Genomic DNA, 14,376 nt, shown 5'->3' on the forward strand with positions numbered 1-14,376 from the left:
AACTGATTTTCACTTTTTGTGTGCTTTGTTTTTGGTATTTTTGTACCCTTTTTTCTTCTTTTTTCTACTATGGCTATTCTTTGCTTTTTTATGTTTAAATTTTGTAACTTTTTACTGTCCCTAAATTCTAATAAATATTATTTTTTTTAAAAAAAAACCAAACAATATCAGTTCAAGCTTCAGGGCGCCCCAAATGAAGGTCCGCCACTGGACAGTTCTGGGCTTGAAGCCCAGCTGCACAGCTGTATCAAACGCAGCCAAGTGACCCTTACCAGTGTGGAGCTTGAGCAAGCAGCAGGATTCTCATGCCACACATTGTGATGTGCAAGCAGGCTAAATGCACAGGCTTTGCCATGCTGTATGCAGAGCTAGAGTCCCTCCAACGTGGCCTGCTGCACCCAGGGCCCAGGGGCTGCCAACTTGGCACCCTCCAGAGGCCGTTGGGTTTTTTGACTACCTGCCATTCTGTGCAGCTTCACGAAGAGTCAATTAAGCGTTGGCCAAAAGCCAAGATGACTGAGCAGAGAGGAGTTATTCTGCCTAGAGATATGAGACCTTGGATACAGCTCTGCCATTGTGGTTGAGGTCTCACACAGGCACGATGACTTATGACCTTACTGACTGGAGTGTGTGTTGCGTCAGTGTATGGAAACATCACAGCGGCAGACAGCCAGATTGTTGACATCACAGCCAGAGGAGGTTACCGGTATGCAAGCTCCGAGGACCGTGAGAGGGGCCAGCCTCTGTGGAGGGGGCTTGCAAACTGACATGTTGGTCAGTGTAGTGTTGTACTGTACTGTGGAGCATGTATTAACTTATGGTCTGTGTGTGTGGTTTGGGAGCTGCATGGCCAGGGGAAAAACAATGCTGTCCAGGGTTGTAAAGACTGCAGAGAGAATAACTGGGTGCACTCTTCCCACCTTAGATCAAATCTATGCTGCCAGGTGCCGTAAGAAAGCTGCAGAGATAGTGCAGGATAGTACGTACCCCAGAAATGATCTCTTTCAGCTTCTGCCTTCTGGAAGAAGGTATAGGGGTATAAAGACCAGGACTAGCCACCTGAGAAACAGTTTCTATCCAAATGCAATTCTGGTTTTAAATACGGTATAAGGAGTCTCTATAGTATATTGTATTTTAAAATGGGGTTTCAGAGTTTTTAGGGGGTTTTGAATGTCTTATGTAGATTTTTCAATTTCATTGTTCTGTATGGGACAATGACAATAAAGATATCGTATCGTATCGGTCTGAGAGTTACTTGGAGTTTGTTAAGAGAGAGCTAGTTAAGATCCTTTTCTGTTCTTGTATATAGTAACTTGAGGAAGTCTGCTGTAAATAATAAACACCTCTAAGTAACCAAGTTAATGGTAGCAGCATTTTGTTCCTACCTCGTCCATCCTGCCTGCAACTGATTACTTTCTGGAACTCTGTGTATGCTCTGCTAAGGTCCTGCAATAGGTCAAAGTTGGTGAAGCACCAATCGCTCGAGTCCCTCCAACGTGGCCTGTTTGCAAGGAGCACAGAGCTGCCCCAGAAGTGCGGCTGGATTGCATCTGACCCATCCACCCCTGGTGCATCCAGGGCCCAGGGGCTGCCAACTTGGCACCCTTCAGAGGCCGTTGGGACTCCCATCAGCCCAAGGTGGCATGGCCAACAGTCAGGGATGAAGAGAGTTGTACTTCAGCAACAGCTGGAGGGCACCGCATTGGCCACCTTTGTGACCTAGGACCCGTGCAGAAGGCTTCTTCCCAGGCCCAGCTGGGCTGTTGGCTGCAGCTCTTTATTTACATCCCTTTATCACCAAGGATTTATTCTGGCCTTGAAAGGCACCGGTGCGGCTTTTGAGCTGGCACTGCAAAGCAGGAAGGGTGGTGCTGAACGTGTCTCTGTGCCCCTGAAGGCAGCCCGGGCCCGTTATTTTGGCAAGGCTGAAAGCCCAAACAGCCACAAAAGGGTCCTTTGACGGACTGTACCCCCTTGAGTGAGATCTGCGTCCCCCTCATTCCTACTGCCCTGGTCAGTGCTATCCTCTCTCCTCAGTCTTGTGTCCTCCAACATCAGGGTTCAAACAAGGTACCAATGATCTCCACTGGATTATTTTTTTTGGCTTCCGTTTGAGAGGCAACAGAGTGTGCCTCAAACTGCTGCATTAGCAGCACCAGTGATTTCTCGGGGGTGCAGACCTGGACAGTGTGTCTAGAGGTCCTGGGCTGCCCAGATGACAAGACACACACCTCCAGCCTCACTGATGTGGTCCAAAGGAAAGCAGAGCAAGACGTTTGGCACCTCCTGGGCTGCAAGAGTTGATGGAAGGAGGCGTACAAGGCACCATCCAACTGTCTTAGGGACCCTGGATTTGTGAAAGACTTACTTCTTAGTCTTTCCTCCCTTCTTATCACACTGGATTATTTTACCAACGTGATAATAAGAGAGAGAGCAAATAAAAAGTAAAGACACTTATGTTAGGCCATATGAAGAAGGGGGGGGGGAATTCCAAAATCCACAATTGGGCAACTCGGTTGTCACAAAATCCCAACCCAAATGCCACAAAAGAGTGACAAACTTTCAGGTTATCTCGATCTCCTCAGCAGGGCAAAATGTTACAGCTCCTACCTTAAGTAATATCTGGCCTGGAGAAAAACCCTTGCCATTATTTTGCGATATCGTGGGTTGCTCCAAATAAAGGGGCAGTACCGTATTGCCCAATTGTGGATTTATGGAGCAAAAACAAAGAGGCATGAAACTTTTAGGGGCCAGACAGAAGATAAAGCTCTCTGAGCCTGCTCACCCAAAGCTCATTTTGCATGACACTGAATGGGTGACGCAAAGACTACAAATGAGTGTTGCCTTTCTGGAGAATATAAAACAGTGCTGAAACAGATGGGAGGTGAACAGGGAGGCTTAAAATAAAATAATTAAACCAACAAATGAGAGATGTGGTGAAGAGAACCCTGGCCCTACATAAAAGCAACTTGTATAAGGTTACCAGACATCCTGTTTCCCGGGGACAGTTCCTGGATTTACAAATCAGTCCCCATACAAAATCCATTGAAGTTGAAAAGTGTCCCCAGATTCATTGAAAAAAATCTGGTAACCTTAAACTTGTAGGTTCTGCTCTGGGATGGGGAATGGCCTTCCTTTGCTTAACCCACACACACCTCATTCATCCTGCAGTGTAGCTCATATTTCAGTCCCAGCACTGACTAGGTAGCCTGGAGCTGGTTGCTTTATACCTTACAGGGCCGTTGTGATTATCAAAAATGAGGACAACTCCCCCCTCACCTCTATGAACCTGGCTTGAAACTTCCAAGAGCTTACTGGATCAGACCAAAGGCCCATCTATTCAGCATCCTGGTTAGCCTCAGTGGCCAGCAGGGTCATAGCTAGGGGGTGGTGAGGTGGGCCCCCGCCAAGGGGCGCAAGTGAGGGGGGCGCAAAATCGGCTTTAAAATATGTCCATAAATATGTCTGTAAATAAAAATATTGATTATTGCCTCATAAGAAAAGGTTTTTAATAGAAGGTGAATTGAATGGAGGAGAGGCAGAAAGAAGAGCTAATTTGTTCGTGGCTGGGGGGCGCAATCTGGACCGTTCTGCCAGGGGCGCAAGATCACCTAGCTATGGCTCTGGTGGCCAGGCAGACGCCACAATGGGAGGCCCACAAGGAGAATCTGAGCACAAGAACAATTCTTCCCTCCTGTGGTTTCCAGCAACTGGTATTCAGAAACATTCCTCTGGCTGACCACGGTGGCACAGCAAAGGCATCTTGCATGAATTTCCCCAATCCTCTTTTAAAGCCGTCCAAGTTAGTGGCCATCTCTGCCTCTTGTGGGAGGGAGTTCCACAGTTTAACTGTAGGGAAAAACTGTAATTTCAAAGCTGTGCATCGGTAGCTATTGGGGGCTGCGTCAAAGAACACCGGAACAGCCTGACTATTGCCGGATGAGCCCCCACTGCCCCCACTGCCCCCACTCCCCACAAATGGGACCCGGGCATATATTGCCCCTTCTCCTGGAGGAAGAATGTACGAGTGGCAACGTGGACAGCTTCGGGAACAGGGGAACAGCAACTCGGGAGCCCCTTTTAAAGCCATCGACGTCGGTGCCCGCCATCGCCACGTCTTCCGGCAGCGAATCCCACCGCTTCACGATGTGCTGCTGCAGGAATTAGTCCCCTGCCCTTCCCAGATGCGCGACCATTCAGCTTCACGCATCTTAAGGCATTCCGACGAGACGCGGGCTCGGAAACGTGCCTGCAGCAGCAGCTGCTCCTGAGGGGGCGTGGCTCCGACACCAGAACGCGGCGCGGCGCTCGGATTGGGCAGCTTCTGAGCCACCCCGGCGAATGGCGACCGCCGCCCCGCCCCGAGCCGCCCGATGGGGGCGTGACCGAAAGGACCTGCCACGCCCCCTCCTGCACGGCCCCGGGCAGCCAGTAGGCAGCGCTGCGCTCGGATTGGTCAGTTTCTGAGCCCAGCCTGCCAATGGCCGCCGCCGCGTTAGGCCGTCCTTCTTGGCCCTCACCGGCCGCCGTCCCTGTCCTGCCTCGGCGGCAGCAGCGGCCCGAACATGGCGGCCTGAGTCGCTTGCGGAGGAGCTGCTCCTGGGGCGGGAGGCGGGCGAAGAGGTGAGGCCGCTGCCGCCCGGGACGGCGCGACCCTTCCCGCCGCCCTAGCCGCTGGGGGTGGCGCGTCAGGGCGGGCCCTGTGCACGTGTGAACAGAACACCCGTGTTGGGCGGGGTCGAGTCAGGGCAGAAAGTCCCGCGTTCCGGTTCCCGAGCATCTCCGGTCAGGGCTGTCAGGAAGGAAACCAGTCGGGCCGTGTAGGCCCGACTCCCCAGTTTATCGCCCTGCTGGTGGGGCTGGTGGTCCAGCAACGTCTGGCAGGCGCCCGGGGGGAGAAGATAGAAGGGGGGCAGTGAGGGGTCAATAAGGGCGCCGACTGAGCTGCATTTATTGCAGTTTTCTGGATGTGCTTCATAGATCTCTCATTTTATGTATATGGTTTTAATTTTATTAATGCTTAATTATTATTATTTTATCCCCCAACCTTTATGTTCCTATTTTATCTGCAAGCTGCCTTGAATCCCTGTCAGGGGAAAATGCATAAATAAATATAATGATAATAAATAAGGCCCCTTCCTGTAGTCCTCTGCGCTGGTGGATTTATAGTGTTCGCCTGCATTGTTAACTGAGAAGGGTACTTTTGAACATGACTGCAAAAAATGAATTGGTGTTGAATTCTCGTATAGGTCTGTGGTGTTTCTTCCTTTCTCCTGCTCCCCAGTTAAAGTCAGTGGAGGCCTGGCCCATTAGGGAGTGGGCCATCAACCTCTGAAGACCTTAATTGGCACCCTCAAAAAGCATACCAGATTCTGAGCCTTCATTAAAAATATAAAACAAGTCTCTAGCCCTTCTAGAAAGAAGGTTATGAAGCATAATGTGCACTTTTTAAAGCAGGTTATGTTAAATGACCAGCCTGTCAGTGATTTTAGCCAATGAGTGAAGTCAGAGCTGTGATTGAGAAGTGAGTTGTTTGGACACTACATAATAGGAATTGCTGGGATTCCAACAGGGCCGTATTTATAAAGGAGTAGTTGGAGCAACTGCACAAATGAAAGGCCCCAGATTCTGAGCCTCAAAAAAGGAAGTCTCTAGCTCAGGGGTCGGCAACCCGCGGCTCCGGAGCCGCATGTGGCTCTTTTACACCTTTGCCGCGGCTCTGGGACAGATACTAGCGAAGGGAGGAGGCGCATTGTGCGCCCCGACACTCCCCACTGTGGCGGGCGCTGTACTGGCTGTGACACGTCGCATGGGGGCGATGTGTGCGTTAGTCACACACCGTCCCAACGTCACCTTCCCACCCGCCCGCTACATTGTAAGGGGCATGTACGCTGGTCACTGCATTGAAAGGGGGCATGTACGCTGGTCACTGTTTTGAAGGGGAGTGAAGAACACACACAACAAAAAAGGTAACTTGTTAATTTAACGTTTATTTCTATGAGGAGGAGTAATTCTGAGGGGTCAAACAAAGAAATAATAAAAAAGTGACAAAAAAGTTATTTTTATAATGACGAGTTTTGCGGCTCCCAGTTTTTTTTTCCTTCGGAAACGGGTCCAAGTGGCTCTTTTTGTCTTAAAGGTTGCAGACCCCTGCTCTAGCTCTTCTAGAAAGAAAGTTGCAAAGCATAACATGTGGACCTCATGTTGCAGGAAAACCATGAGTGACATCCGCCACTCGCTGCTCCGCCGGGATGCCCTGAGCGCCGCCAAGGAGGTGCTCTACCATTTGGACATCTACTTCAGCAGCCAGCTGCAGAACGTGCCCCTCCCCATTGTGGACAAAGGCCCCATCGAGCTTCTGGAGGAGTTCATCTTCCAGGTTCCCAAGGAGCGCAACTCCCCACCTAAAGTAGGTCGTCGGACATCAAGCCCCATCAAGCGCCACGTAGCCAACATTGCTCCTCTCCATCTGGGGCCTCATATTTGCCTTTGGGAGCCACCCTTGAGGAAATCTCTCTGCCCTCCCATGTGGGGCTGGAGTCTGATTAGAAAAGTGGTGGGGAACATCTAGGCCTGCAAACTCAGCTTGAGGTCAAGCAGGGTCACAAAGGTGAAATCAGGTGATTGACAGGTGTGCAACCTGCTCATCTGTCAAAGTGCCTTGCAGGGGATGGGGGAGCTCAACATCTCTCCTGCTGGCTGGATCCTGTTTTTTTTTAATTTATTTATAAAAATAATTGTATAGTGTTGTATCATAAAAAGATACCCAGTGCCATTGTGGGGGGGGGGCCTCGTTGGGTTGGAGGGGGCACCATTTGTTACTCTTCAAGGTTTCTTGTTTGTCAGTCAGACTACGTAGGTCATTGATCTGACGTGAATAGCTCCAAGGTTATTCTGTCAAAATCGGATAGGGAAGATTTCAAGCTGTGGCCCTCCATGTATTTTGGATGACATCTCCCATAATCCCTGGCCATCCATAGAGATCCTGGAATTACTGGCTAGCTATCTTAACATTTGTCCTAGGAAAACTGGTGTGTAGTATTTTAAAATATGAAATAGCCAAACAGATATCTTTGGTCAAGATACGCATATGAAAACAGTCCTCTTGTTTTCTTTGATGCTATAATGCCAGCCTGGGTGATGATTGGGATGTGGTTGGCCTTGGCTCATAGATGCCCCCTCTTTTCTTTCTCTTTCTTTCAGAGGCTGAACTCACTGCAGGAGCTTCAGTTACTGGAGATCATGTGCAATTATTTCCAGGAGCAAAGCAAGGACTCTGTCCGGCAAATCCTTTTCTCCTCCCTTTTTAGCCCGCAAGGGAATAAGACAGATGACAGCAGAATGGCCTTGCTGGGGAAACTCGTCTCCATGGCGGTAGCTGTGTGCAGAGTGCCTGTCCTGGAATGTGCAGCTTCATGGCTGCAGGTGAGAGTTTACCCCAGGTGCAGGGACCTTGCCCTCCCTCCCAGAGGAGCTTCCAGGCAGCCTCCCATCCAGGCAGTGACCAGACCTAGACCTGCTTCACTTCAGCAAGGGGGCTGCTTTTCCACCTGCTGGGGGCGGGGGCGGCATCAGATTAGGCAGGGCTGAATTGTACCCTACCCTGCTGGTGTATATGCAGAAACAGGCGATAGAATGGCCTGTTTGTCCAGGTCACATCTTGCTCAGCATTCCTCATATTGCTCTTGTAAAGCTACAAATCCTCTTTGAAGGACCAGTGCTCTTATTCCGTGATAGGTAGGCTCACTCAGAAGCCTTTGGGGGCTGCAGATCCTTTAGCTCTTCATCTTCAAGGCTATCAACAAGCTCGGGTCGCAGCCAGCATCACTCCGACTGGCGCCTTCATGCAGCATCCTACGTTTTGCTGGAGCCAGGCTGTGTGTGGCTTCGCCAGCGCTGTTCCCCCCCAGTTTCTCATGGTGGCTAATTGTGCGTCTCTTTGCAGCGGACGCCAGCAATCTACTGCGTGCGGCTGGCCCAAGCCTTGGTTGATGACTACTGCAGTCTAGTGCCAGGCTCCGTCCAGACCCTAAAGCAGATCTTCAGTGCCAGCCCTCGCTTCTGCTGCCAGTTCATCACATCGGTCACCATGCTGTACGACATGTCGTCTGGTAAGTTCCTCCAAGTGAAGCTCCTGAAGCTGCCCAATGCCATTTGGAAAGGCATAAGACACGATACACGTGTAGATGTGTCATGTTCCACACATCCTGATGTTAAGGTTGCAACAGATTGTGGTGGCCTGAATCGGTTTGTGTGCAACTTTACTCCAGGGCAGGGCCAGAGTCAGAGACTACGATGTGAATGATTGACTCTCCAGGTATTTTCATTGCTGCTTTGTGGTCAGTTTCCTCTTCCCCTTTGCTTGGTATGTTTGATGGATTCTTGTGATAGCTCTCGTTTTTAAGCTCTCTGCCATTTAGATTTTATCTCCTTGAGTTTTGTTCTTGGTAGTGCAGTTGCTGTGTTTATGGGTTCTAAATGCTGTGAGCTGCCTTGGCCCTTTTGTCGAAAGGTGGGATACAGATGTTTTAAATAATCTACTATATATTTTGGAAAGCTGTTGTTTGTTCGCAGTGCATTTGGATGTTTCTTTAGATATCGGAACCGAATTTTACATGAGACCAAGGGGCAGGTTTTTGTGTTTGTTTGGATACAATGAGACATCATTTTGAATCCAGATGGCAGACTGAACCTTTGAAAGCTGCACTGATCTTTTGGGTTCCTTTGAATTCCCAGCCTATGCTGGGAGGCTGCTGGTTCTAAAATAAACATGAAAACACCTGAGCAACTATGTTGGGAAGAGATGGAGACAGGAACTCCAGGCTGCCTGGCCCCCCTGCCCTTGATCTGCTGCATCCCCCTTTCTAAGCAGCCTGCAGCCCACACTTGGGTGTGGAAGGCTCTGGTTCCAGGGCCAAGCATTGGCAAGCCCCAGGTGCTACTTCCAGTCCCGCCATTTCTATGGTCTCCAAAGCTGGCTTCCCCTTCTTTTCCAGATGACCTCATCCCGCCTCCGGACCTGCTGGAAATGGTTGTGTCTTGGATCTTCGAGGACCCCCGCTTGATCCTCATCACCTTCCTAAACACACCGATCGCGGCCAGCCTGCCCATTGGGTTCTTGGAGCTCACGCCGCTCAGCGGCCTGATCCGCTGGTGCGTGAAAGCTCCGCTGGCTTACAAACGGAGGAAGCCCCCCGTCTCCAACGGCCACCCGGGGGGAAAGCTTGCCAAGGACCCGGCTGCCGCCTTGGACAAGGGCTGCCAGCCCTTGTACTCCAAGCTGCACCTCAGCGTCCTGCAGGTCCTGATAATGCTGCAGGGGCACCTGACGGAGAAGAACGTGTACGGGCGCCTGGGGCTGGTGCCCTTCGACCACGTGGTGGCTCTCGTGGAGGAGATGAGCAGGCTCTCTGATGAACTCAACCCCCTCAACGCCACCAAGGAGACGGAGCTGGCTCTCGACCGGCTGGCCCAGGCCTTGCAAGTGGCCATGGCGTCTGGAGCACTGCTGTGTACGAGAGGTAGGCGCTGGGGGCAACCACCAGTGAGCCCGTGCAAGCCGGCAGAAGACTGTGCCGAGGCAAGGCGGGGGGTGCGGGGAAGTAGCAGGGAGGTGGGGAGGAGACTTTGGGCATAAGAGGAGCTGAACAGAGAGATAATAGAAGCTGCCTAGGCCGGGTCAGAGTGTTTGTCCATCTGGGCCAGAATTGCCTACTACAGACTTTCCCAGCAGGGTTCCTTCCAGATATTGCTGGGCTCCAACTTCTTCCTCTGCCACCATCCCAAGGTGGCTGGGAATCTAAATATCCAGAGGGGAAGCAGCACATAGTGGGGAAGCCTGCTCCAATTTTCAGGATCTTCCCCAATGCTGCCTTCTACTTGATCCTTTCAACTGCAGGTGGCGGGGATTGACCCTGGCACTTGTGTAGCGGCTAAGCCCCTGCTCTCCGGTTGTTGCCCAGTGTAGCATGAATCCAACTAAGGTGGAGAGGCTGTTGTCCAGAGGTCACACTGTCTGCAGTCTGGGTCCTGTGCAGATAAACCGCTGAGCTGGGCTGCCTCCCCCTTTTGCAACAGCTCTGGTTCTCTGTGTGTGATGGTGGGTAACATTCGGGGCACACTTGACCATCTCTCAGCTCCCTGCCCCAATCCCTCCCAAGTGCCCAGGGAGCAGAATGCTATCTGGCTGGGACTCACTCCTGCCGGAGGAAAGGAAGAATCATCCCCTCCCCTCACCCTTTGAAGAGGTTTTTAATTGCCTGGGTGCTCAGAAGTGGGTAGGAACATGTGGGCACCGTCATTTTTACAGCTGTCATTTTAGCAATTGCATCCTGTGTGTGGTTTTGTTGAGTTTTATGTTGTTAGCTGCCCTGGACACCATTTGGGGAGGAAGGGAAGGCTATGCGTTTTGATAGTAAAGAAATACAGTGGACCCTATGGATATGAACTTAATTCGTTCCGGGGGTCTGTATGTACCCCGAAAAGCCCGCATCTAGAGGCACTGCTTCTGTGCACGTGCGCAGGACAAAACCCGGACCTATATACTTCCGGGTTTGCCGCATTCGCAACCCTGAAAGTTACGTTACCCGAAGGCAGCATAATCCGGGGGTTCACTGTACTGTAAAAGTGGGTCCCAGCCAGCAACACACCTGCTTCCTCTTCTGCTGTGATTTATCAGGATTGGGACCAAACATCAGGGGGTCCTGCTCGCTGTTTGACAGCTAACCAGCCTCTGTGGCTCTCCCTAGTGCTCTTGCTCCCCAATTCTCCTAATCTCTCCACCTCCTCGTTCAGGACAGGAATGTGAATTTCCAGACATGCCTCTCCTGACAGTGGAATCAGACGCCTATGGAAGGATTTCTTTCTTGGAGGTTTTTAAACAGAGGTTGGACCTATTGGGGATTCTTTAGTTGTGATTCTGCTTTGCATAGGAAGAGGTGATCTTTTGGGTCCCTCTCAACCCTATGATTCTGCCACAACAGTTCCACAAATCACTTCTCCAGGGTTGCCGTGTTGTTGAAGAGCAGCTCTCCACATGGGTCTGGGATGGAGAAGCTGAGCGAGAGTTCAGGGCCCCTCCAGGAGAGAGCTTTCCCCTTTGTCTTCCTATTTCCACCTCCATTTTTTTTCTGTTCTCTCCTTCCAGAGGATCTGCGGACGGTGTGCGCCAGACTGCCACACAACAAGTAAGTCCGTGCTCTGTGTTTACAATGGAACTGAAACCGCTGTGCCCTTCCTAGAAGTATTGTCCAAGAGACACCCACAAAAGCAGAAAGGTGTAGATTGGCAAGCTGTGCTTCCACAGGAAAGTGAAAATGACAAAAGTGCGGTGGAGCCAACTCTTTCTCCCCCCACCTTATTGTCTGTCTGTGACACGGACAGCCAGGACTCCGTGCTGCCCTGCTGGCAAACCTTATCAACCCCTGCTTTTGCAAATGGCTTGCTTCATTCTAATGGTTCAAGGACACCGCTGTGGGTGCTTGAGTCTTATCTCTGTACATGAAAACCGGGCCATTTTTAGCTGCTTACATAGCCATGGACTGGGTGGAAGTCCTTCCGTTGCGCCCAGTGTTACGTTTGCCAGGAGAGTCAAAGGTTTTTCTCCCTCTCTCCTAAATTAACACAGGAACTCGGGGACATCCCGTGAAGCTGAATGTTGGAATGTTCAGGGCAGATCAAAGGAGAGTCCTCAGATTTAAACTGCGGAACACAGCACAGATTTAAACCGCGGAACTCCCTCCGATAGGAGGCAGTGATGGCCGCCAACCTTGCTGGCTTTAAAAGAGGATTAGGCAAATTCCTAGAGAACAGGGCTTGGCTCTGCCTCCGCAGTCGGAGACAACAGGGCTTCTGGATACCAGTTGTTGGAAACCCCAGGAGTGGAGAGGGTTCTTGTGCACAAATCCTGCTTACCAGGTTTCCCATCTGGTTGGCCACAGTGAGATCAGGATGCCGGACTAGAGGGCCCATGGGCCTGATCCAGTAGGCACTGCTTCATGTCGCTGTAGAATCCTGTTCCTCAGCAGGCCAGCTGCCTTCACCCACAATTGTCTCTCTGCTTCTCTTCCTGCAGCCTGCTCCAGCTGGTGATCTCGGGTCCAGTCCAGCAGCCCACCCACGCTGCTTTGCCCCCTGGGTTTTACCCCCCCATCCACACACCCCCTCTGGGGTATCCCACCCATGCAGCCCACCCAGCAATGCCAGCCCACCCAGCTCTCCCAGCTCACCCCGTACAGACATTCATTCCAGGCATGGCGTTTCCTTATCGGCCGATCCGCTAAAGAAACTGGACTTCTCCTCTCTTCAGGGAAAGAGTGTTTTCCACCCATTACAGAGAGAACCAACCGTTACTTTTTGCTGGGGGTGGGCGGGGTAGGGCTGTGCAATTCCTCCTTCCCAAAGAGACCTTGAAGGCCCTGGGCGTTAAGATCCACAGGGGGCTGGTAGTTGTTTTTTTAAAGAAATAATCTTGTATGAATGAGGAGAAGACGCTAATCTGACTGGAACAAATGGGATATTTCTTTTTTACTGTCAACCCAGTATGACGGTTTTACGCAGGAGGGTAAATGTCATGATCTGGTATTCCACTCAGAACATCTGTTTGCAACTCCTTCCTCCCACCCACCCCCCTCAAGTGACGAAGTTTAACTGGTTCTTATGCAAGAGAGCCTGGAGAGAACAGCCCCACTGTGTTCTGTAAGCTGCTTTCTTGGGGTCCTTTTTATGTGAATATGTATGATTTCAGTGCAAGTACATTTTTTTAAAAAAAAAAGAATTGCAGATTTTTTTGCTTCAAAGTTAGCAGTCTGTGGCATTTTCTGTAAAAGCAACAACAAAAAAGCAATGATAACTGGCCTTCAATTTCTTTCTCTTACATTATTCAACATGTCTGCAGCTGGTTAAGTGAAACTTGAACCTTCATTGCTCTGTTGCTCTGGTTGGTATCTTTCACAGGGTGAATTTGGGTGAAATATTTTTTTTTCAGAAATATTGGTGTCCATCTAACAAATTTCACATGTTTTAAAGCAGAAACTAAATCATATCTTAAAACTCTCTGATATTTAATCTTAAGTTAACTTCAGATGTTGCTGTTAAGGGGATGTTCAAATCAAGGCGGGTAGGAATGCATTTTTATTTAAAGCATTTTTATCCTGCTCTTCAGCAGAAAAAGACTCACAGAGCAACTTACAAATGTCAGTGATAAGACAGTCCCTGGCCTCAGGCTTGCAATCTAAAACACATGGCACAAAAGGAAAAGGTATTGGTTGGGTGGAGGAAAAAAGAAAACTCAGGGGCTAATTATTTGTTATAGATTTCTTGTAATGACAAGCTGGAATAGAAATACATCAAAGAGAGGAGCCCAAAGTTGCTGGTCTTTCAGCAGCCATGTTTCCCTCCCTCCCTGATAGCTGTTGATGGTGGGGGTCTTGGTCTAGTCCACTATGAAATGCGGGTGGGGATGGGAGTTGTCTCCTGGGGTTTACAGAAGACATACACAGACCTGCTTTGGACCCTAGGAACTACACACGTGCCAATATGTTAATGAGGATGTATTTCAGGAGCTGAATGGTCTTGGCTCAAACAAGGTCAATTTCTTTCTCTTTCAAGCCCTTCTAACTTTCAGAGGATGATGTAGAGAGGCTGATGCTTTGACAATCTTCAAAATGTTGCCATTGGCCCGTTTGGTAATGGGGAGCTATAACGCCCCATGTTCCACAGTGCCTTGTCCACAGACTTCAAGCCAAAAGGCTTGTAATGTGGCTTGTAACTCTCTTAAATTAACAATGAAGGATCCTGGTGTTTGTGTCTGCCTCCATATTGCCTGCGGCAGAGGGCAGAAAGTCTCTTGTCAAGCCTTCTAATGAGAAATAATCTCTGTCTTAATTTCAAGACACATGAATGATTCAGACTGGCCTTGTTAAGTCTTCCTTGTATTTTGAAAGGGAAGGAAATGATTACTCTGAAATGCAAAATGTCTTCTCTAGTTACAGATATTTTCCAGTATTTGTCCCTTGGGCCATGTTACTTCTGATTTCCCCGATTTCAGCTCAAGGTCATCTTGCCCCTATTTTCTTCTTTGAATTTGGTGTTATTTATTTAGTATTCTGTTGGAACAAGTTGGACCTCTTGATTCTCAGTCAGGCAAACAGAGGCAGATCTGCCTTGATTTCTGCAGCTGAGACCCGTCTCTGGCTACAAATGCCAAACTGGCTCTAGAAAGCTGAAAGTTCCCCCGAGCTGAAGCGCAGCTGTACTATTGACAATCTTCTCTTCATTATTGTGGACAGCAGTGATACAGGGCTGCTGAATATGCACCAAGGGTGTGGACTTCTAAACTGAACAACTAGATTGGTGGCTGCCCTGAATCCTGCCAGC

The 14,376-nt window shown here is 49.9% G+C and overlaps 1 protein-coding gene across 1 annotated transcript; it reads left to right on the forward strand.

Annotated features, from left to right (window-relative positions):
• The first annotated feature begins 4,475 nt into the window (after window positions 1-4,475).
• On the forward strand, window positions 4,476-13,052 carry INTS15 (integrator complex subunit 15). Its single transcript, XM_082199792.1, has 7 exons — window positions 4,476-4,623; window positions 6,211-6,409; window positions 7,204-7,425; window positions 7,946-8,111; window positions 8,997-9,521; window positions 11,147-11,186; window positions 12,074-13,052. Exons 1-7 carry the CDS (start codon window positions 4,481-4,483, stop codon window positions 12,279-12,281), a joined length of 1,503 nt encoding a protein of 500 aa, XP_082055918.1. The 5' UTR covers window positions 4,476-4,480; the 3' UTR covers window positions 12,282-13,052.
• The last annotated feature ends 1,324 nt before the right edge of the window (window positions 13,053-14,376 follow it).

Source organism: Podarcis vaucheri (genome assembly GCF_965113315.1).
Source record: "Podarcis vaucheri genome assembly, chromosome: 14".
Lineage (NCBI taxonomy): Eukaryota > Metazoa > Chordata > Lepidosauria > Squamata > Lacertidae > Podarcis > Podarcis vaucheri.